This window comes from Haliotis asinina, chromosome 6 (assembly GCF_037392515.1).
Source record: "Haliotis asinina isolate JCU_RB_2024 chromosome 6, JCU_Hal_asi_v2, whole genome shotgun sequence".
Lineage (NCBI taxonomy): Eukaryota > Metazoa > Mollusca > Gastropoda > Lepetellida > Haliotidae > Haliotis > Haliotis asinina.
In genome coordinates this window covers 51,890,713-51,912,785 of record NC_090285.1, presented here as the reverse complement: position 1 = coordinate 51,912,785, position 22,073 = coordinate 51,890,713, and the positions used below count along the sequence as shown (strand labels likewise).

The window sequence follows — 22,073 nt, the reverse complement described above, 5'->3', positions numbered from 1 at the left end:
AAACATTTGCCCAGTTTAGGCCAAATCATGGAACAGACAACCAAATGAATGTTACCATGGCAATGCTGGACATTCAGGTTGGATCTCATTCAACCAATCCAATCCATTAGAAATGCATCGGTGGGTTTGTCCAGAAACAGTAACATCGACCTTGCTGTTTATTCCAAGAAGTAATCCATCTGTCTCACATTCACTGTATGAGTCAGACACATACCAGACTAAAGTATGTGAATGCAGTCTGCAACAAGATTAACCTGAAGCTACATTCACTGATACTAACGGCAACAATGACAGCATTTCTGGTCGTGACAACCTTAAATAATTCATGTAGAAACATCTTTTTGGTTTTACGCCGCTTCTAGCAATATCCCAGCGATATCCCGGCGCGGGACACCAGAAAATGGGCCTCACACATTGCACCCATGTGGGGAATAGAAACAACGAGGTCTAATGATCTAGCATGTTCAAACGCCGCGGGTTTTCGAAATCCGCATAACATAAAACAATATCCGGTTTACATGTGTCTGTTTAGTATTCTATATAAATATAGTAGCCTAATGTATGCTACCCAGTGGAAAATTTGGCTACAGAGAAGATTTGTCTGTGAAACGGTACGTTTTAAACGACATGTATATCAGCTATACAAACACTTAACAAACTGTCGTTGTATAGTTTATCATGAATCCCACTTATACAATATCATTATACTTTGACTACCATTTTGTTTTGCAAATTCTATTTTGTCAGGAGCCTGAATACGTTTGCGTTCGGCGTTAAACATCAAACATTCAAGACAAGTCCTGACTTTTCGGTATGAGAAAGTCCCCAAGGAATGATTATTTATGCAAACCCTATACTACAACACCAACAAAAAGACCGGGTGGTTTAACTCACATAAAACTCACCAGGCGCATCTTGAATCCGACTTTGCTCTGCCCGGAACACACCCACACGTCACCAAACAGAACATTGCACAGAGTTAGCCTCCCTTCCTTGGATGTCGCTGTGATGGTGTGTGGTACCCCGGAGCTGACTGGCGGGCGCTGCGCATACCAAACAACAGTACCGTTTTCTCCGTACCTTGTAGTCGTTGTCACCGATCCCTTCCCTGAAAGACCTGGACCGGCACAGTTGCCCCTGCAGTTGATGCAAATCCTCATATGGTGGCCTTCTTGTGTGCTTGTTGTAGGGACCATTTGATGAGCCTAGAGTTTCGAAAAGCTGAATGAACCACTGATAATGAAATGGAAACATAACATGGTAAAATGATAACATGGATCATAAGATAAAGTGTTCCGACACTGTAGTTCACCTGGATGTGTAACAGAAAACTAATAAGACACAAAACGCCGCCTGTCTTTACCTGATGACATCAATAAGAAATGTAGAAGTGTTCGGTTTTTAGGTTACCAACATGTTTGTCGTACAAAAGAGGGACTGGTGAACTAAAAGAAGATGTACCAAAAGATTGAACGTACCAATATGGTGAAAATATATAAAGTTTGCTCAAATCACCTACAAGTTCATCTTGAGACAGGGAACACTTTTAGAGTACATTTCTTAACCTTATACGACCTTTCATACAGGAGCCACGCCTTGAATGTGACATGTGACTAAGTGTCATGGACATAAGCTATCCTGCTGTGACAATAAACGTTTTTGAGTATTATCCCGAGAGACCGTAAGCACTTGTGTATTTCAAGAACATTTGAAATGTCTCTCCAGCACATAAATATATACTGACGTTCCTTCGTTCAATTCGACGTAAAACGAATAGAATAAGGCACCCTTTGCGATCTCAATGACCAATTACTGTTATAAAGAATGAGGACTATGATTTATGGATATACAACTTCTTTTATTCAGTGAGTGCGACGTTTCGACATAGATACTAATGTCGTTGTCAAGCAAATGGTGTCAAATAAAAGAAGTTGTGTATCCATAAATCATAGTCCTCATTCTTCATCTACTCAACTTCTAGAATGACTATCAAAGATGTTCTGTTATAAACTTGTCACATATTTTTAAATTACCTTCACAGTGATCTTGACCTTGCTGTTAGGTCACTTACCTTACTAACAGAAGAGTGCCATAGTGCAGTTCTAAATCGAATTCTCTGTATGAACTGAAACGCCTTACACGAGTAAAACATGCTTGTACAACTTCAACGTTTTCAGGTGAGTCATTCAAGTAGAAAATGGTAAGCAGTGATGCAAACAAGTAAACGGCGTTTGTTTCATACATGTGGTAGCTGTAAACAGTTTCGATTAAAAACCATCCTGATGCGCGCGCGGTCGAATGGGTAGTCAATGTATCGTCTGTAATATTGTAGATGATATAACACTGATGACAAGAGGGAAAGACGATGTCTAGAGAAGGTTGAAAACAATTTCAAGATTCTGTCAATGTGTTACTGGTGTTGTGGACGTCATTACTTTCCACTTGCCTTCAAAACTAGTCACCGAGATGAAAACCAGCTCAAGTAGGTTGAACATGACTTGTTCATTCATTGTGACTGGGAGGACAACGTAATGTCCTTGTAAATAGGTAAAAAGACAGGTTATCCTTCAAAGTACAACAGCTGTGTTTTTTACACACAGCTTAGATCTAGTTGAAAGACAATATTGCGATAAGAGAATTCTGGTCAATATATGTACTCCTACCCAGTTTTTCTTCACGAGAACGGATCCCAAATGCAATTCAATGTAAGACCATGTATACAGTTTATAATTTTATGTACCCTAGACATTATCGTCGATTATCGACTACCGAAAGTGTGCAATAATGCGATGTAACATTATGACTAGCGTATCTCACCGACTCACAGCAGTGGCTGCAACTACTGGTAACAACTAAACAGGGTCACCGAATGCTGCCAGCAAGGAGTCTGTGAGGGTAATAAAGCACAATATTTTGCATTTGAAAAACAAAGTACGGTCAGATTTAACCGATGTAGTTTCACAAACGGTTGAACTAACAAAGCTGTCAGTATGTCCAAGTAACAATGGATCTCCTTTAACAGTTGCAACTCCCTGTGAACAACCGGTAAATAATTAGTCTTGCGCAAATCGTGCTTGTAAGATGTGAGTAAAGAGGTACTGGAAGGTCAAATTATGTAGTCTGACTTGGTTGACGGATGCAATGGTATGCCACTTGCGTTGATCGACACTTATGCTGTCGATCATTTTGTGGTCTGGCTCAGACACGATTATTGAGAGTGACGGCATATAGCTGGACAATTGCTCAGTGCTTCGTTAAACAACAACAACAACAACAACAACAACAACAACAACAACAACAAAATAAACGGTTGCAAACAAAGCTTTAGCACAGTTGCTGTGTTCCTTACTACGGCCAACGTACTTTCTTCTATATTTTAAGTAAACAATTAATTAGTATTATTTTTGTAATGTCTAAACGGTGAAATTCATTAAATGTGTTCACACATTGAAACAACACGGTAAAATAACTATACTTATGAACATCTTTAAATGACGTATTCACATAACACATCAATATGGGTGAGATCCTGGCTCCATCTATAAAGTGACAAAGTGTATGAAAGGTGGAGCAGGACTTCCGCTCAATTTGTTGTACACAGCACACTTCTTCATATCACAGGGGGATTCCAGCCACTCATAACGGATACCACCAAGGTAGGGGTTGCTTGGGGTACAAGCATCATGGTAGTTGATTGTCACTGACGTTGAATCTGAAGCCGTGATTGGAACAGCGTTCCACAGTTTAGAAGGGTAGGTCATTGGACAGAACTTTCGGGTATCAGGTATGTCTCTCCTCGGGACACAACACACCTGCACAAAATAAAATATGAAAACATAAACACATTTTGCAGGTATTTTCCGGAAATGATAAAACCAACAATTGTTTTCATAAATCAATCTATCATTTATTTTGTTGGTGTCATCGCAGATACGTCAGATCATTCTCGATAATACGACTTGGACGTACCTCGAATCCGTTATTATTTCTCTTCTCGATGGTTGTCTTTGTGTTAGCATATGAAATTTTTACAGTCTTCTTATCCACCACCTCTGTAAACCCAGTGGGGAAAGGTCCTCGTTGGTTTAGCATGTCCGTTCTCTTGTACGCCACAATCATGGCCTCGATGTACAGTCTCTGCGCGATGTCTGCCTTATCTCTTGGATGGATGCTGAAAACAAACCAGAAAATCCCATCTTTAGTATCGCTTAGTATTATGTAAAAAATACTGTGACATATGTGTTGACAGAAGAAACTCTGTATTATGAAGAACACTTAATAATTCTGAGCTGCAAAAGCACTGTATCTTTAATTTCGTTCCGATTACGTGGCCATCGGGATAAGCAAAATACTCTTTAAAACAACAACAACAACAAAAAACAAAAAAGAAACGCAAACCCAATGAAAATTTAGTGCTAATCAGCGGAAAACCAAGATACATAAATGAAATTTTGTGGAGTAATGCATTACTATCTTGTCCACATTTCACGAGAATAACAGTAATTATTGCTGTCCACCAGGTGGTGTTGAAGTTAGTACCTCGCATGACCACCTACAGCTGCTACCACTGCCCGACACCTCCTGGGTACAGATCGATTCAGTCGTTGGATGTTTTGTTGTGGAATCCGTCTCCATTCCTCATGCAGCTTGTGAAACAACTGTTGAAGATTCTGTGATGGATTACGACGTCGACGAACCCGTCTATCGATCTGATCCCAAAGGTGTGCGATTGGGTTTAGATCCGGGGATCTGGAGGACCTGGGGAGGGTATTGATGCTGTTATTAGCCAGGTAGTCCACGGTGGCACGTGCGTGTGGGGCCTGGCATTGTCCTGATGGAAGAGCTGCCATTGACGGTCAACAAGGTGAAGGAGGTGTGGACGGAGAATCTGGTCGATGTATCGATCTGGCCGTCAGAGTGCCTTGGACTAGCACAAGTTCCGATCTGCGGGCGTATGAGATCTCCACCAGCAACATAAGGCCTTCTTCACCGAATCTGTCCACCTGTCTGATGCAGTCAGGGGCAAAACATTCATGACGTCGTCTGTACACACGGTCTCTACTATCACGTCGCCTGAGGAGATAACGGGATTTATCGATAAACCATATGCGCCTCCAGTCTGCCAGGATCCATGGCACCACCGTGTTACACCATCTCACTCGTCGACGTCGATGTAGCAGGTAGCAACTTTTTGACGTTTTGCACGTATTTCTACTTCTCTGAGACGGTTCCTTATTGTCTGATCGCACACTCTTCGGGCTCCAAACTGTTCTTGAGCTGTGTCCCGGGCGGTACGATGGCGGTCATGTAGGTGGGTTACGCGGATGTACCGATCTTGTGCAAGTGTGGTGACTCTAGGCCTTCCTGACCTTGGACATTTGTCGAATTTGGTTGACGAATCGAGTTATTGTGCTGGGATGAACGTTGAAGATCTTTGCCACCTCACTCTTGCATTCGCCAGCTTGCAATCGTCCAGTTGTCTGATTTGGATCTGCAGCGTTCAGAAGTCCTATTTTCGGGTACAGTACTTGCAGAGATAGTGGATGAAATTGTGAGATTCATTTTGGTCTTTAGCCACATGCTGTACTCATGCTTTGCAAGTGAGAAACAATCATTGTGCCTGATATTCGTGCTGCATGACATCCACGCACTTCATGACAGTCCTGATTTATAAGACCGTTCAAAATCAAAGATCTTCTTAAACATTCTAGAAACAATGTGCAACCCTAAAAAATGTCTGAGTTTTGCATATGTGTGCAAAATAGTAAGTATAATTCATTTTCAATTTGCGTTTCTTTTTTTTTTTTGAAGAATGTATAATGCTGTTACTGAACAAAGGAAAAGACGACTTATTTGCGTTTAGATATCTATTATTGGTTATTGCTTTTTTAAGATAACCATTTACCTTCCATGTGTTGAATTGTAATCAGGCAGATCCATGGCCACCGCCATGAAGGTGTTCTTCATCTTGTCGTTTGGGACATAGCCATAGTCAGCTGTCTGGTGCCATCTCAATATGGCCCATCCCGAATTGACATTCCAGTTTCGGAACGGAGCTAACTGGAGACATACAGTCAATATATTTGGAAGTATACAGATATTGTTTCCTAGTAATAGATTCATAAAATATTGGAATGATCAAATTAATGTTTTACGAGATGATGCAATCATAATGTGTTGATCATAGTGTACACTGTTTGTCGGTGACTGTTGCACACACGTAAAGAAATCTCACACCGCGAGAAATATGCCTTACTTAAGTAGTGAAATTTGTTTTAAAAAATTCAAAACAAACTAAAATATAGACAAAACACCTAAGACCCGTTCTTCATACATATTTATATATAGACACGATATAAGACATATATGCCCGGAGGATCATCACTTTCAAGTCGTTGATTGGTTTCATAATCTCTGATTGGAAGAAGCGAAGTATGGAACCAACTACCAGCGTGTAAACGTGACATAGCGACATTTTCAATTAGCTAACTACCTGTCCACTTAGAAAAGCGAATGGGGTATTTCTGGTCATGAATTTATCATTCCGACACTGCATTTTAAATTGTCGTTTTGTCTACCTGGACAAATCCAAAGGGAAACATTTTGGACGTCTGGCCGTTTGTAGCTTCTGAAAACTTTTCTCTCCAGTCATCTATCAGAGCTGGGAATGTACAGTTGTATCTGTCGAGTCCGTTTTGCTGGTTTGATTCACCTGTTGAATATTGAAATTGTATCACGAGACATTTTGGTTTTGTTCTAGCAAGATATACTCATGGAAAAAATTAAGGGAACGCATGTTTCTTAGGCCAATTCAAAATTTCTGTTTACTAATTTCAGCGCCGTGTATTGTCGTTTTCGTGAAGAGCAGTTCACTCAGACTCACCATAATGCTTTCCATGCACGTGCACGTTATATGCACTTAGATTGACACGTTACGTGTATGTGCACTGTCAAACACAACAGTTAAAAACATTGTTAACATGGCGAGACAGCACTTAACGTTGGCACAGAAATGGGAGGCAATCGGCATGATTAATGGTAGAAGCTCATTACGACAGGTTGCAACAACTTTTCACAAGTCTGTTAGCGTGATATCCAGACTTTGGAATCTCTATAGAGCGACTGGTGACGTCAAAATGAGGCGTGGTCGGGGGCGGAAAAAGAAAACCACCCCACGGGATGACCGGACCCTACGCCTTATTGCTCTGAGAGACAGGTTCAAATCCTCCTCCAAAATTAATACGTAATTCCAAAATCAATACGAAGAATAAACGTCAGAATTTGTTCACGTACAGTGCGTAATCGTCTTAAATCGGCTGGTCTAAAAAGCCGCCGTCCATTGATTGGAATCAACATGACTGAACAACACAAGCGCTTGAGACTGCAGTGGGCACGGAACCATGGAGGAAGAACCGTACGGCAATGGAAAAACAATGTTACATTGTTTAGTGATGAGAGCAGGTACACACTAGACCATAATGACAGTCGAATTCGAGACGCGTTGGGGAACGTCACAGTGCCTGCACCATCAAACAGCATGATCGTTATGGAGGGGGCTCTGTTATGGTGTGGGGCGGGTTTACCTTTAACCACAAAACAGATCTTGTGCGTGTTGATGGCAGGATAACAGGTGTACGATAACGTGACGAGATCTTGAACCCGATTGTGATCCCCTTTGCGCGTACAGCAGGCCGAATGTTCGAGTTCCAGCATGACAATGCCCTCAATGGCCGGCTAAAAGTCCTGACCTTAACCCCATCGAACATCTTTGGGATGTTCTTGGCCGCAATGTTCGGGACAGACCTGTTCAACCCAACAATTTGGATGAACTTGTCGTGGCTCTCCAGGAAGAATGACGTAGAATTCCGATTGGTACCATCCGTACATTCATTCGCAACATGCCACGACGATGCCAAGCAGTTCTCCAGAGACATGGGGGGAAACATCCGATATTGATTTTCATCACTTCAAATAAGCCTTTTCATCTGTACGAACTTTTCCCTTACTGATTCAAAGATTAAAAGTCACATCTATTTCATGCGTTCCCTTAATTTTTTCCATGAGTATATTAAACCTCCAGATACCAAACAAATATGTGCTATGAGTTTTTCTCACCGGATATTTCATGAGATTTAAAAACATGCCTCCTTGAATAACGGAATCACAATATTTTGGAAAAATCTATTTTCATATTCTTGTGTTCATTTCAGTGCAAATTCTATGTATGCATTCATCCACAAGATCACCAATGATAAAATTTCAAGTCACAATAGACCCGTGAAGGTCCCGGGTTAGAATAGGCCTTCAGCAACCCATGTTTGCCATAAAAGGCGACTCAGCTTGTCGTAAGAGGCGACTAACGGGATCGGGTGGTCAGGCTCGCTGACTTGGTTGACACATGTCATCGGTTCCCAATTGCGCAGATCGATGCTCATGTTGTTGATCACTGGATTGTCTGGTCCAGACTCGATTATTTACAGACCGCCGCCATATAGCTGGAATATTGCTGAGTGCGGCGTAAAACTAAACTCACTCACTCAAGTCACAATATTTTTTGTCGCTGAGTACACACAAATAATGATAATTATTAATCCATTGGGTGCATTTGTATATTGTATTTATAGTCCTTCTTTTAAATCAGTATGAGGAAGACCTGGCTGAAAATAAATTTCTGTAATTTCTAAAAAACATTTACAGGATTATTAGGTTAAACTGTTGGATAATGTTTACCATCATTCAAAGTCTAACCTTGATACCAGATGACGCCATATATAGTTGTATGCAAAAGAGGATGCACCATTGAATTCCAAAGACTGGAATACGTGTTGTGGTCCACGTCACCGTTGCTCTTGTACTTGGGCCTGGGAAATTAACAAGTCATGACACGTGTTTCAGAATAAACTGGACTTTCAGGCAGTCACTTCCACAACCAGTGAATAAATATCAATCTGAAAACGCTAGTGATATATGATCACACTTGCTTAAGAAAGTAGAAATGTTAGTACTATTAATGGCTGTGTCCATCCTGGATCCAAACCGACACATTTGAGTTTACCTCATCGCCGTCAGTAAGACTTGACTAAGAAAGCACTTGAAAACAGTTCGAAGAAATGCCAAAAACGTTTTCATGCTCACTTTGGTATTTGATCTTTGCTGACGCATTTGGACAGGGCTTCTGGAGACGACCAAGCTTCACCAATAGTTCCACCATCTGCTGTTGCTATCAGTCCAATGGGGTACTTCAATGTTTTGTAGAGATGCTTCCCATAGAGCCAACATAGCGCGGAGAAATGTACCCAATCCGTTCCTCCAACTGAATCTGAGCACAATCAGCAAAATTCAAGAAATACTCCAAAAATAGGATGAAATGAAATAAAAAACGGAAGTAAATCTGTTCCCGACTACATATCCCACAAGTCTCTGAACATCATCGTCTGTATCAGTTTGACTTTATGGAGATCAATCTCTCATCCCTAATGATATCGTTCGGAGTATAGCTGGAACAATGCTTTTTATGAGTCTTGTTACCCTTATAACAACGGCGTTTATTTTTTTAAAACAAACATTGGCATGGCTCAAGCTACCTACACATGTAATTAATATAATTCCAGATCGTCTTTACTTTTCCAAATGTCTTAACAGGCTGCATTATGCCACAAACGTTTCTTTGAACGTATGAATGACATTTTATATGCATTTGATTTAGTGTTGATAATGTCTCGATGTTCTTGTTCTTGTATACTTATGTTGTCTTGTTCTTTTACGTCGAATTCCAATGACAACTTCCCTTACCCAAATAGTTTAATACTGAATGAATACGGTGCTTTGAGGATTGTATGATTGCTAGAAGCCAGACATGTGGAATTATCTTTCACAAAATTGTCTTTAAATGAAACTATAAGTGATCCATGCATGTATGACTTCAAACGAACATTGACGGTGTCAGTAAATTGTGGTCAAATATATTTACCAAGCTGCCATCTGACTACATATCTTTATACATTTTACTATATATAGTGGTTTAAACTTTACTATTTTGCATTGATCTAGGTTTGTCATTGGTAATTTTTCTGGACGCTGTTACTGATGGGTTTCAGTTAAAGGGTTTAGATTTCAATATTGCTTCAGCTATTGCCCTTCATGTGCAAATATCAAACCAGTGAGACGTGTATTCAACAAAGTAAGAAGTGAAATATAATTGTTTTATTATTATTAAACCTGATTAGAAGTTCGAAAGTCATTAACCTACTGAAGAAAAGTGTGCTGTCTGCAATGAAGGGAGCGTCTGGATGTTCGATGGCTAATGATCAATGTTCGGTATTATCCACAGGTACATTTAAACGATTTCTATCAGTTGTCAAAAAACATGTTCCAATTTTTACTTACGCCGGGAAGCGACAGACCAGGTTTGAAACCAACCATTAAAGTCAGTGACTGGTGTCAGAGATGTGTGGTGTGGTACTGTCATCAGACGAATGTGGGGGTAGTTGTCAGCGTCGTTGATTTCAGCAGTTGCATTGAAAGCCTGAGAGGTTAACATCTTCAACTTACCGGCGCATTCAAAGACTGGCAAAACGGTGTACTGTCCTATTTGATCTCTCTCTCGCTCCCTCTCTCTCTCTCACAGACGCACACGCACACACACACGCACACACACGTGTGTGTGTGTGTATCGTCAAAACAGGACAATACACTGTTTTTTCACCATCCATAGAAAACGATTCCATTTGGTGTGAAGGGCTGTGAAACTTGAATGAATAGTCTACCACAGAAAGCAATGATGGCCCCAAGTATTCGCGAAAACGGTAGCCATGTCCTGCCGTCAAGACGTCATGTGAATATGTGTGAACACAAGAAAAAGTTGGCCATATACTACATAACGTCACATTTACTCAAACTGAGGCAAATTATATAAATATCTTACAGGATATTTCTCTAGAGACATCACATATCTCAAATGCACTGCGTCTTCTCTTTGTCGGTAGTGTGGAAAAAATGTAAGCCAACGTTCTCTGAGGAACTGAATGTCGAGCAGACAATCCAACGAATGCTACTATGGCAACGATGGAGTCCATCGAGATTGCACCTTATTCAGCCATAGTATGCAGTCACAAAATGAATCCAATCCTCTTGTGAATATCACTTCCAAACGCGAAGGATTTTAAGATCCGCAAAATATCCCAAAACTCCCGGTTTACATCGGACTGTTTAAGTATTCTGTATACATTTAATAGGTACACTTCCCAGTGGAACGCCGACCACAAATGTGGGTAAACAGAGTGACTCATATGATTGACATGAACAAAAGGACGAAATTGTAAGAAAGTTCGAAATGTCATGTCATTTAGCTCTCCCGATACTTTACATACCTCCGTCAAGTATCGTACACATCAGAGTCGCTGCATTTGTTTTCGTGAAGGTTTTGTACAAAATATACTTTTTTTAATTTGGAACATTTTCAGTGTCAATTAAACGGTGTGCTCATTAGAAAACGTGGGGTCAAACTTTTCTTTGCAGGAGTCGGAATACAGTTGCGTTCGGCCTTAGAAAACAAACATACCCGACGAGTCCTGCTGATCAGGTAAAAAGAAAGGACGAATCAGATTCAAGGAAATATGCAAACCCAAAGCAGCTACACAAAGACCTACAGGTAAAAAAGTGTCTGGGCAAACCTCACCATGCTCATCGTGAATTGCATATTGCTCTGACCAGAACACACCCACACGTCACCAAACAGGACATCGGACAGAGTTAGCTTCCCTTCCCTGGATGTCGCTGTGATGGTGTAAGGTCCACCGGCGCTGACCGGCGGAAGCTGCGCATACCATACAACAGTACCGTTATCTCCGTGTCTTGTTGTCGTTGTCACCGATCCCTTCCCAGAGACCTGGACCGTCACAGTTTCACCCACATGCGATGCAAATCCCCATACGGTGGAATTCTTGGGTGCTTGTTGCAGGACCATATGATTAGCATACGATTTCGAGAATCTGAAGGAACCCGCTTCCACTGATAATGAAATGAAAACATAAAATAGTGTGGATCATAAGATAGAGTGTTTCCGCAAATGTAGCTCTCTTGGATTTGTAGTCAGCAGTAGAGTACTAAGATACCGACTTAACAAAACACAATGAATATTCGTGTCAAGAGACATTGCTATTCTATAATATTATTATTACTTTCTGCTAAAATGCCGAAAACCTGATATAAAACATGTCTATCCGTATCATCAAAAAGACTTGAGTCAGTAATGGAATACGTAACTTGCTTTATGCATTCAATTCAGAATGTCATAGCCAAAGGTTCAAAAGCATAGCCTTACTAAGGCCAGTGTTTGAAATTATGGTCAGAATGTCCACTGCTCTAAACAGTCGTGATATTTTGAGCATGAAAGATTCGGTGAAGAAAATCGCAAACATTCAAGTCGACTAACCCTATATAATGTTCGTTCACAGCACCTACCCAGCACTTACAAATGCTGATATCAGAAAGTCTCATCATGTACTTAGGGTCGTCCCTTCCCTACAAGAGCTATGGCATACATACGGCATGTTACTAAGGAGCGGCGGCATAGAGGATGAAAGATCCATTATTAGCGTAATTCGTAAATAACGTACAAAAACGTTGAAGTCGTGCTAACAAACAACCGTTATACAACTGACATCTTTCTGACATGACCTTTCACGTGCCTTTGACCTTACATTTAGGTCACTTACCTTAAAAGGAAGACAGTACTAAACTGCCATATGCAAAATTAATCCAATTGAATGATTTTGTACGAAATTAAACTCCTTATAGCAGTGAAACATACACCTACAAAAAAAACGTTTTGATCTGAATCCTTCAAGCGAAAAAGAAGTGGAAAACGATCAACACTGATAGACAGCAAGTAAACTCTGTTCGTTTCATCTACACTGTGGTAGCTGTACACACAGTTTGGCCTGAAATTCCTGATCAAGGAATGGACAGTTAAATGTTATAGCACTGTTGACAAGAGTTGGCTGGAAGAATCTAAATAATTTCTATATTCTTTCAATGCATTGCTGATACACGTTTCTGAACGCTAAATTGCTAAAAATATTCAACCTGCCTTCAAAACTAACCACCGAAATGAAAATGAGCGCAAATACGTTGATCATGGCTTGTTCAGTCATTGTGACTGGACTGACAGAATAATGTCTCTGCTATAAATAGTGCTAAAATAGGTCGTCCTTCTAAGTACGACACCTGTTTTTAACACACGCAAAAAATATAGAAATCCACGTTATTTGGAAATAGAAAGTAACACAGTGACGAAAACTAGTTAACAGACAGTATTACGATAAGAGAATGAGGTAAGTATGTGACAGTTATACTCATATTCACATTACCGTCACATGGACGGTACTGGCTAGCGACTACTTATCGCATTTTTAGCGGTTTTAAGGAATTGTTTCGTTAATTATAAACATAATGAAACAAAATTTATCTTAGCCAGTTAGCTTCGGTTTGTCTATATATGGGTACTATGTCCAAAATGAACATAGCGTATCTCGCTCATAAATACAACACAGCGTCGGCTTGTCTAAATATGGGAACAATGTCAAAATGTGCATGACGCATCTCACCCATAAATACAACAGAGGTAGCCTCGGTTTGTCTAAACATGGGTACAATGTCAAAATTTGCATGACGTATCTCACTCACAAAAATACAACAGAGGTAGCCCGGTTTAAATATGGCTACATATTTACATGAACATATTTATCTCACACATAGACAGTGGGAGCGACGGTTCGTCCAAACCTAGGTGTGATGTCAAACGTTAGCATGCTGTTATTAGCGTATCTCACTAAAAATACAACAGTGTTAGCCTCGCTTTGTCTTCGTATGGGTACTATGTCCAAAATGTGCACAGCGTATCTCACTCATAGACAGATCAGTGGTAGCCCCGGTTCGTCCACAGATATGTGATGTCACATATCGCCTTGTGGTTGAAGCGTTCGCTTGTCACGCTGAAAACCCGGATTCGAGTCCACGTATGGGTACAATATGTGAAGTCCAATTCTTGTTTTCCCAACCGTGATATTGCTGAAATACTGCTAAAATCGGCGTAAAACTAAACTCACTTTCTTACTCATACATTCAAGGGGGTCATAATTTACATGTCATCGTCCATTCACAGCCGTAGCGTTGCACACAATATCGATCACTGGTTTGTGTGGTCCAGGCTTGATTATATACTGGCTGGCGTCATATTTCCTGACTGTTGGGCTCAGACAAAGGTCAGGGATGGATGAAGATCTGTTTGTCTCAATCCATGGCTTAGTTGGTGACTGGGTTGGTTGGTTGGGTTGTTGTTTAACACAGCAATCAGCATTATCCCTGCTATATAGCTGCGATCTGTTAATAATCGAGTATGGATCAGCCAATGCAATGATGTACAGCATGAGCATCGATCTAGGCAGCTGGAACATGACCACTGGTCACATTAATCCATCTTAAGACCAAGTGTTCTATAGCTAGAACATCAAACCTACAGGTCGTATGCCTATAAAACATTCCCAAATCCTGGGAAATAGGCGCCTTGTCGGCCTTGTCTCAGTGCGGAACGGATTAACGGGATCGGGTGGTCAGGCTCGCTGACTTGGTTGACACATGTCATCGGTTCCCAGTTGCGCAGATCGATGCTCATGCTGCTGATCATAGGATTGTCTGATCCAGACTCGATTATTTACAGACCGCCGCCATATACCTGGAATGTTGCTGATTGCGGTGTAAAACTAAACTCACTCACTCAGTGCGGAACGTCGACCGATCTACTTTAATACTTGACCAGTACCACGTTTTATATTCTTGTATTATTGCTTAGTGTACAGTTATAGGTGGCATCGTCGTTCAATTCTTTGCGCAAGTTATGTTGAAATGGCACGTTATGTTGCTGAATATACGGCCGAAAATTGACTTTTCATTGCCGCTGTTTCATTAAGAGACACATCGTAAAGACAATTTGGGTACCATTGCTAATTGCTTGCTATTATTTCTATCTATCTATCTATCTATCTATCTATCTATCTATCTATCTATCTATCTAGGAACTTACTCTCACCCGGACACCAGAAGTGGTCCCATCGAAGCATCAGGTCGAACAACTCGAACAAAACTGCCATTTTATTGATTCCAAATCGATACAAGATTATCTAAATTCATTTCAACATTTTACAAATCCCATCATATAATTCACCATGGCTCGAACGATGGTTCTGTTGGGATGCTGCATCTTATTCTCAGACGCAACTGTCATGTCCCACATGTTAAGAAATATGACACTGTCTCTCAAATCGATAAATTCCTCTTCAACAATCTTGTCATAAATACCACCCCAGATGTCATCCGTCCTACCAATGATAGCTCCATGGTCGCGGAAAGCATGAGATCCTTTAACGAAAACAAGAGTATCCGGGGCACGGCTTTTGAGTTTAGCCACAGATTGGCGTGTTCTCCGAACGTGCCATCTGTACAGGTCAGGATGATAAGCCATGAAATGAAGATAGAAATGAATAACAACGATATCCCGTGATCTGTTAGGTATTTCATCAATATATGCATGAGTGGCTTTTAATGAAACCAGATTTTCCCACGCGATCCCATTATGAAATGGGAAGCAGTGAGGCCCCCAGAATATGGTGTAATTGTGTGTTTGACTTTGAAGTAACGAGGGTTTATGCCACGACTTTTTTAGCCACTTTTCTGTCACTAGCGGAAGATTGAGATACTTCATTAAGTAAAAGAGAAACTGTCTGGTGGTAGAGTCTCCAAACATCCACACAGTTCTAAATTTCAAACATTCATTCCAACGCTGTGGTGTGTCGTGGAAGGTGCTCCTGCAATGTGTTACATACCATGTCCAGTTCCAGAGGTAGCCAGAAGGGTATGAAGATGGCCATGACAGGCGCGGGGAAAGGTCGTGACATGGGGTGCGATTGTCCTCCCTCATCACCTTTGAGTCTGAGAGACATGAAAAAATATACTTGTTTCATTATGTCCAATTTCTCTATTAATAGCTAAAGAATACAGAATATTATCAATGTTTCCGAGTACATGTAAATCTTGCGAAGAAGGGTATGACCAGGAATTGTTTAGAAGATAAAATGTTTGAGGAAAAGTGGAATCGTTAAATTGTAAATTGGCATACCTCCGGAGACTACTATGTACACGTTGGACTTGCTCTTAAGTTGTCGATGAAGTCTGTTGTGCCTGCAAAACAAAGTATGACTTTTCGGTTCAAATATATTCCGCAGTTGACGTTCAGATAAACGTGATGTTAAGAAAATATGAACTCTTTAAAATTACATTTTCAGACACATTCATCGTTGCCCAAGACTAGTTAGAAGTCCACTGGAATATAGGAGCACCACATAGTATACATTTTTCATCTTTCCTACCTGAACATCTTCTTATATTGATCTGTGTAATTTAACTCCGGCATAATTGTCCTCGTCACATTCCAATCACTGCACATTAACCCTTTCGAGGATGGTCGACCACAGTACCAGGGAAAGCCGTAGTTAACGGACGTGTAGTTACAAACAGTATCATATCCTGGAATGTGTTCTTCCGGTCGACAAGTTGTGTCTTCCGAAATTCCATTTTTATTGTAGCCTGCTATTATTTCTCTAATTCGTTTGCCATTGAAAGTGGAATACAAAGCATCGAGAGTTTCTTTTGGAGTCGCTAAGCTAACAACTAGTTTTACTCTCCCCTCAAAAGGCAGTGTTATTGTTCCAGTGTAGGTGCCATTGTTGTTGTCCTTGACTATTCCGTTTGCACATGCTCCCTTTGTGACATCTTTGATCCACATCCTTACGTAGTCACCTCCACTTCTCTTCCGTCTGTTGTACCCATCTCTGATGACGATGTGAACCTTAATTTCATCCCCAACTTCATACACAGGCTTTATTGTTGTAATTTCAAAATCAGAGCATCTGTGGATGGCGATGAATTTCAAATCCTTGACATGATTCGATTTGGATGAAGATGGAGAAGGCTGTTCTTTGGGCTTGACAGATTGGTTGATGGGGAACTGCTTGATTCTCCTGTCAAAACGACGATATATACAAACAGAATTAGTATGTTTATGTATTTAATGTTATCAAATCTGTACTGTCTCTTATGTGCTGCCTTAAGAATAGTACTCAGTTCTTGTGTCAAATATGTTGCTCATATGACCAAGAAATTGAATTGTGGCAGTTTGGGTTCTGAAGACAAGACTGATTGTTACAAACACACAAATGTAATATTCATAATCACAGGAAAGTCATTCTTCATCATTGACATGTGTTAATCTCCAACAAAGACTGATGATACCCGATGTGTAAGGGACGGTTGTTCACTACCAAGAGAAGGAAATACAATCATATGATACATGCAGAAACTGGGGATTGCGTCAGGTATGCAGCTCGTCATTGATACGTCCTACGTAGAAATATGTTCTATCACGTAACGTACAGGGAACTTTGCAGAGACCTTCACCGCTGAATTCAGACTGATGTCTTGGTCTTCAAGGAAATCGTCCTGATCTCTGTCCTATTTCCTTGAGTCAGCAAAAACAACTTCTTATAAGTTTATGGTATTATAGATTGTTACCCCTACGGTTACACTTGAATCCATGTAGTTTTAAAATATTTTACTTTCAGTTTGCTTGTGGTTGTCCCGTCTCCGTTCAATCCGACGGTGATATATACATGTAATATAATTGGGAAAAATAGGATCTACATTTTTTAATGTCTTTGTTCGTGTACACATTTGGAAACCCACCATGTACAGTCGACATACCATAAGCAACCTTTTCTTCATGTCGAGCAATATTCCTGCTCTTGACTTTGCTGTTTACATTCAACAACTTTACCGATACAATCCAATATTTTCCTTCTGCATTTTATTTGTCAATTTTCAAAGGACTTTGAACAAGCTTCGAGGTCCCTCGTAAAAAAATAAGGCAAATATTGTGGATGACAACTTCTCTCTAAGTCATAGCATTTCTGGGCTATTACCTGCCCCTCCGTCAGGTGAAAATGATGTGAATTGACGAAGGGCGGGGAAAAGCCCAGAAACGCTCTGAATCATGTGAATACAACAAAGAGGAAGTTGTCATGCATAATATTTGCCTTTTACTTAAATACCAATTGTAATTGCTTCTCAAAAACCTTCTTCCTCAAAAGTTTTAATTGAGTTTATATAACACTCTAGGACAAGCTGAAGCTTTTTAATAAGCAATGGTAGTGGATATGTAGACAATATTGTCAAATTTGACACATGAGTGGCAGACATTACATGCAATCCTGGTTATGTTTCTAGTGTTTTTATTGGCATGGTGCTGCTGGTCTGTTTATTGGATTGTACATTGGTTTCGAATTTAATCATGGCACCTAAAAGCCACTGCTGCGAGCAACCTAGTACGGGGTACAGCGATGTGAACCTAAATAGTGAACGTAACTCATAACTGTGAATTTTGATGTCTCGCAGTTGTGTCTTCACTGTAGGAGACACTTGCCATGAGGATGTTGTAAGTTATTCACCGTCTTATGTAATTCCCCTTCCTAATATACACAGGGACTACATTTAAATGTTTTGTCAAAATTTATTCATTGGAAAGAAAGTCAAATGTTTTCGTTGCCATCGCTAGATTTTGCGAACCAGACAAGAAAACAGATTTAGAGTTATCTCCCTTCCATCGATTTCCATTCGCAAAACATCGGTTATTTCCGTGCATCATGCGTCATTTAATGTTATTCGAGGTAAAAAAGTAACTACCACGAAGTAGCGAATGAGTTGCTATTGGCAGCGGGGTATATTGCAAAATAATAGAGAAAATTGAAAATAATAGAGAAGCGCTCCACCAATCAGACGGCATTTATGTGTGAGGTTAGATGTTACAAGTTATTCTCTGTACATGGGTACATGGGTACATCAACCCATGGGCACCAAAGGGAACAGAGAAAAAACATATTTATGTGACCGAACACTTCAATGCTAATTTTGAACTGTTTGAAGCACGGGTATTGGGTCATAATGAGCATCAGAGTCAGGCAATCAACCAATACCGAAAAGGACAGACAAAGGAAGAGAATACAGAGTTATCCCTTCCATTGATTTGCATTACTTCGGTAATTTCCGCACATCATATGTATTCGAAAGAAATAATTACTAACACGAAGTACCAAATCAATTGTCACAGTTTGGTATTCCCCGCAGGTTACACAGAAGACGTTTCAGACTTGTAAGCGTGTCACACTGAAAACAACAGGAGAATCCTCAGCCACACAGGAAACGACACTTATGAGTGAGGCAAGATGATATTCAAACGGAGAAATTGAACGGACATTAATGCTTTCAATGCACCACCATATTTAAATGCTGAAAGTGTATGTCGGAGGCATTTTCTGCGTTTCTGTGTTATACAGTACCATAGAAAGGAACATTATAAGATCCATTTTGTACGTGAACGGGAATAGAACGTCAGTAATCAGCTATACGGCACTGGAACAACTCTCCTGTTCTTCGGTACACCACATATGCATCGTGTATCACATTTCACAGTACAATATTGAAACATTTAAGATGAGTCATAGCTAAAGAACACACCTACATCGCTATCTCGGATACTGCTTGGAGTGAGGAATTGAGTGAATGAGTGAATGAAATATCTGTTAGACTGCCCCACGGCGAGTAACTGCTGCTGAAGCCAACATGTCTTGCAGGTGACGGTCGGATTACATACAGAATCGACCAACAGCGAAAAGACAAGATTACACACTGCCAGGAACGTCCAGCTGACGCACCTGGTCACTTCTAAAGGAAACATATAGTTCACTGGGGACTTCCCCTTATCCAGATTCACCACAGTGTGGTCACATTCCATGAGATTATGAAGAGATAGCCACTACCACAACTAGACTTAGTGACACAGAACACCATGTTCTATGTATAAAACAACAAAACCTTCTTCACATCCATAATAAATCTCTACCAAAATCACCGTCGACTTGGCGATTCCGACTACATCACAAACATGTGTTCATGAAACTATCATGTCTGGCTGTATGACGAATGAGTGTGTTGACGTGTATATTTTAACGCTATAACGTCAACGTTATTTTAACTGTAGCACACAAAGTTCCAACACTGTAGTGTTACCGAGAGACGTGAAACAGTGTTATATGAAATATGTACTCGTACTTACAGCTCTGACGAAGATATGCTCATGTATGTTGTAATGAGCCCAATTACACACAAGACTACAAACATGAGATCCAAGGGTCGAGGCATTTGTCGACACATTGGCCATGTTGTATTGTGCAGCCTTGTTGATACCTGTTGCATCCAGCAACTGCAACTCTATTATTGAGTGTAAATAATGAGACCAACATGACATCAATAGTCAGTCATTCAGTGGACCACGCGTCCATGGTGACAGCTGTGTTGCAAAACGGTGCCTGTGCACGGCTGGCATTGATCCTATCACACAGGGACCAGGATACATGATCGAGTGAGTGAGTGAGTGAGTGACATTTCAACCTAATAGCCTAAAACGACCAAAAACAAGTAATAATTCCAGAACACATAACTGAAATTAAAAGAGAACAGCCTTACCCCCACCCTAAAAAAACAAACAAAAAAACCAAACCAAAACAAAACAAAACAAAAAACCCCCAAAAAACCAGCAACAAAAAACACAAAAAAGCAACAAGAACAAAAAACACAAAACAAAACAAAAAACAAAACAAACAGAAAAAACAAACAAAACAAAACAAAAACAAACAAACATAAATAACAAAAAACAACAACAAAAACAAACAAAAAACCCTGCTAGCGAAAATAAAATTAGATAAAATTAGTATGTATCTCTAACAAAGCTTAACTACAGAAGACAATACAATATAGAAACAGGCTATAGACTGCCAACAACTAAAGGTATATCACCATACTGGGGACGATGTGGACTTAAACTCTTTAAATGTGTACTGTAAATACCCATGGTCCCTAGGATGGTAATCTACCTTCAGTTGTTGGCATTATGTAGCCTGTTATACTTGTATTATGTATTGTCCCATTTGTGCTATATTGGGTTTAACTTATATTGCTAGTTATAAAATCGAACTGTGATAGTCTAGTTGTTTTACTGTCTTTTGACGACGGGTTTTATAATATATTCATATTCTTTATAACCGTCAAATGTGTTCTCGTCACACAACGGATGGAATATTGACGTTATGTGCCATTAAACATTAACGCATTCACTCACTTTAACTGTATATACGTGTACCTGTCAGGGGTTTATTCAGATCGTGGGATAGGCATGTAAACGTTATAACCATGCCACAGTCGTTACAAAATGTCGCAAGTATGCAAGCTGACATCCGAAAAGGTACTTGATGACACTGTGATGACGACTGAAGCAGTTCATAATATTTCGGATCAGTGGACACATTTTCACTATATAATAGCATAAGCCTTCCGAGTATCAATTGTATCGTTGTTCAGTGTCAGATGACGTCTAACGTTAGCATACTGAAAGAGTTTAAACAGAGGACAGCGGCTGCCAAAACTTCATCACTTTACCACTGTACAATGTTGCCATGAGCGATAGCCAGCCTCGTTTTCAAGTCTGCCCAGATGCACCCCTAGATCACGACGACACACCCTTCAAAAGGTTTAAAGTCCTAGAAATATGTTGCGGAAATGTTGTATTTTCAGACATGTATGGCCCGTCCACAAATAGACTTTAGTGCATGAATTTCTGTACCAGTTTAGAAGAAGGTAATGTCTACACAACTAAGTGGATACATTTAGATAACGGAGACGCTGAGCGCGGTAGTGACGACGTAGCATGGGCCCGATGTCGGGTCTCCTCACTCTCAGGCCAATTTCGTTCAACCGGTTCCGTACAGTTTGACCGGATATCTTCCAAAGTCAAGGCACCCAGAGCTGCTGTGCTCTCACCCGTGGCAATACGATTACGCAAGTACCCGGATGTACCGATCTCGGGTTGCAGTGGTACCTCGAGGTCTGTCTGTACAGGGCCGGTCATTTGT

At 40.4% G+C, this 22,073-nt stretch overlaps 2 protein-coding genes across 2 annotated transcripts; both read right to left on the bottom strand.

Moving 5' to 3' along the window:
* Positions 1-3,539: 3,539 nt before the first annotated feature.
* Positions 3,540-13,139, bottom strand: LOC137287205 (sialate O-acetylesterase-like). Its single transcript, XM_067819390.1, has 9 exons — positions 13,091-13,139; positions 11,678-12,009; positions 10,387-10,525; positions 9,136-9,319; positions 8,749-8,861; positions 6,579-6,712; positions 5,906-6,060; positions 3,970-4,171; positions 3,540-3,812 (listed from the first exon to the last, which is right to left on the bottom strand). The coding sequence occupies exons 1-9, from the start codon at positions 13,137-13,139 to the stop codon at positions 3,540-3,542; spliced, it is 1,581 nt and encodes a 526-aa protein (XP_067675491.1).
* A 1,996-nt stretch (positions 13,140-15,135) lies between these two features.
* On the bottom strand, positions 15,136-20,384 carry LOC137287204 (NXPE family member 4-like). Its single transcript, XM_067819389.1, has 4 exons — positions 20,222-20,384; positions 16,425-17,075; positions 16,175-16,236; positions 15,136-15,987 (listed from the first exon to the last, which is right to left on the bottom strand). Exons 1-4 carry the CDS (start codon positions 20,359-20,361, stop codon positions 15,191-15,193), a joined length of 1,650 nt encoding a protein of 549 aa, XP_067675490.1. The 5' UTR covers positions 20,362-20,384; the 3' UTR covers positions 15,136-15,190.
* Between the last annotated feature and the right edge of the window lie 1,689 nt (positions 20,385-22,073).

Bases quoted from the DNA above. Each gene is read 5' to 3' on its own strand.
- LOC137287205 (XM_067819390.1), bottom strand. From the start codon at position 13,139: ATGATCAACGTATTTGCGCTCATTTTCATTTCGGTGGTTAGTTTTGAA. The intron at 6,061-6,578 runs GTAGACAAAACG...GTATGTCTCCAG, and splicing joins TTCCCTTTGGATTTGTCCAG to TTAGCTCCGTTCCGAAACTG. The intron at 3,813-3,969 runs GTACGTCCAAGT...TATTTTGTGCAG, and splicing joins GAAATAATAACGGATTCGAG to GTGTGTTGTGTCCCGAGGAG.
- LOC137287204 (XM_067819389.1), bottom strand. From the start codon at position 20,361: ATGCAACAGGTATCAACAAGGCTGCACAATACAACATGGCCAATGTGT. The intron at 16,237-16,424 runs GTAGGAAAGATG...TTTGTTTTGCAG, and splicing joins CAATATAAGAAGATGTTCAG to GCACAACAGACTTCATCGAC. The intron at 15,988-16,174 runs GTATGCCAATTT...CATGTCTCTCAG, and splicing joins GTACATAGTAGTCTCCGGAG to ACTCAAAGGTGATGAGGGAG.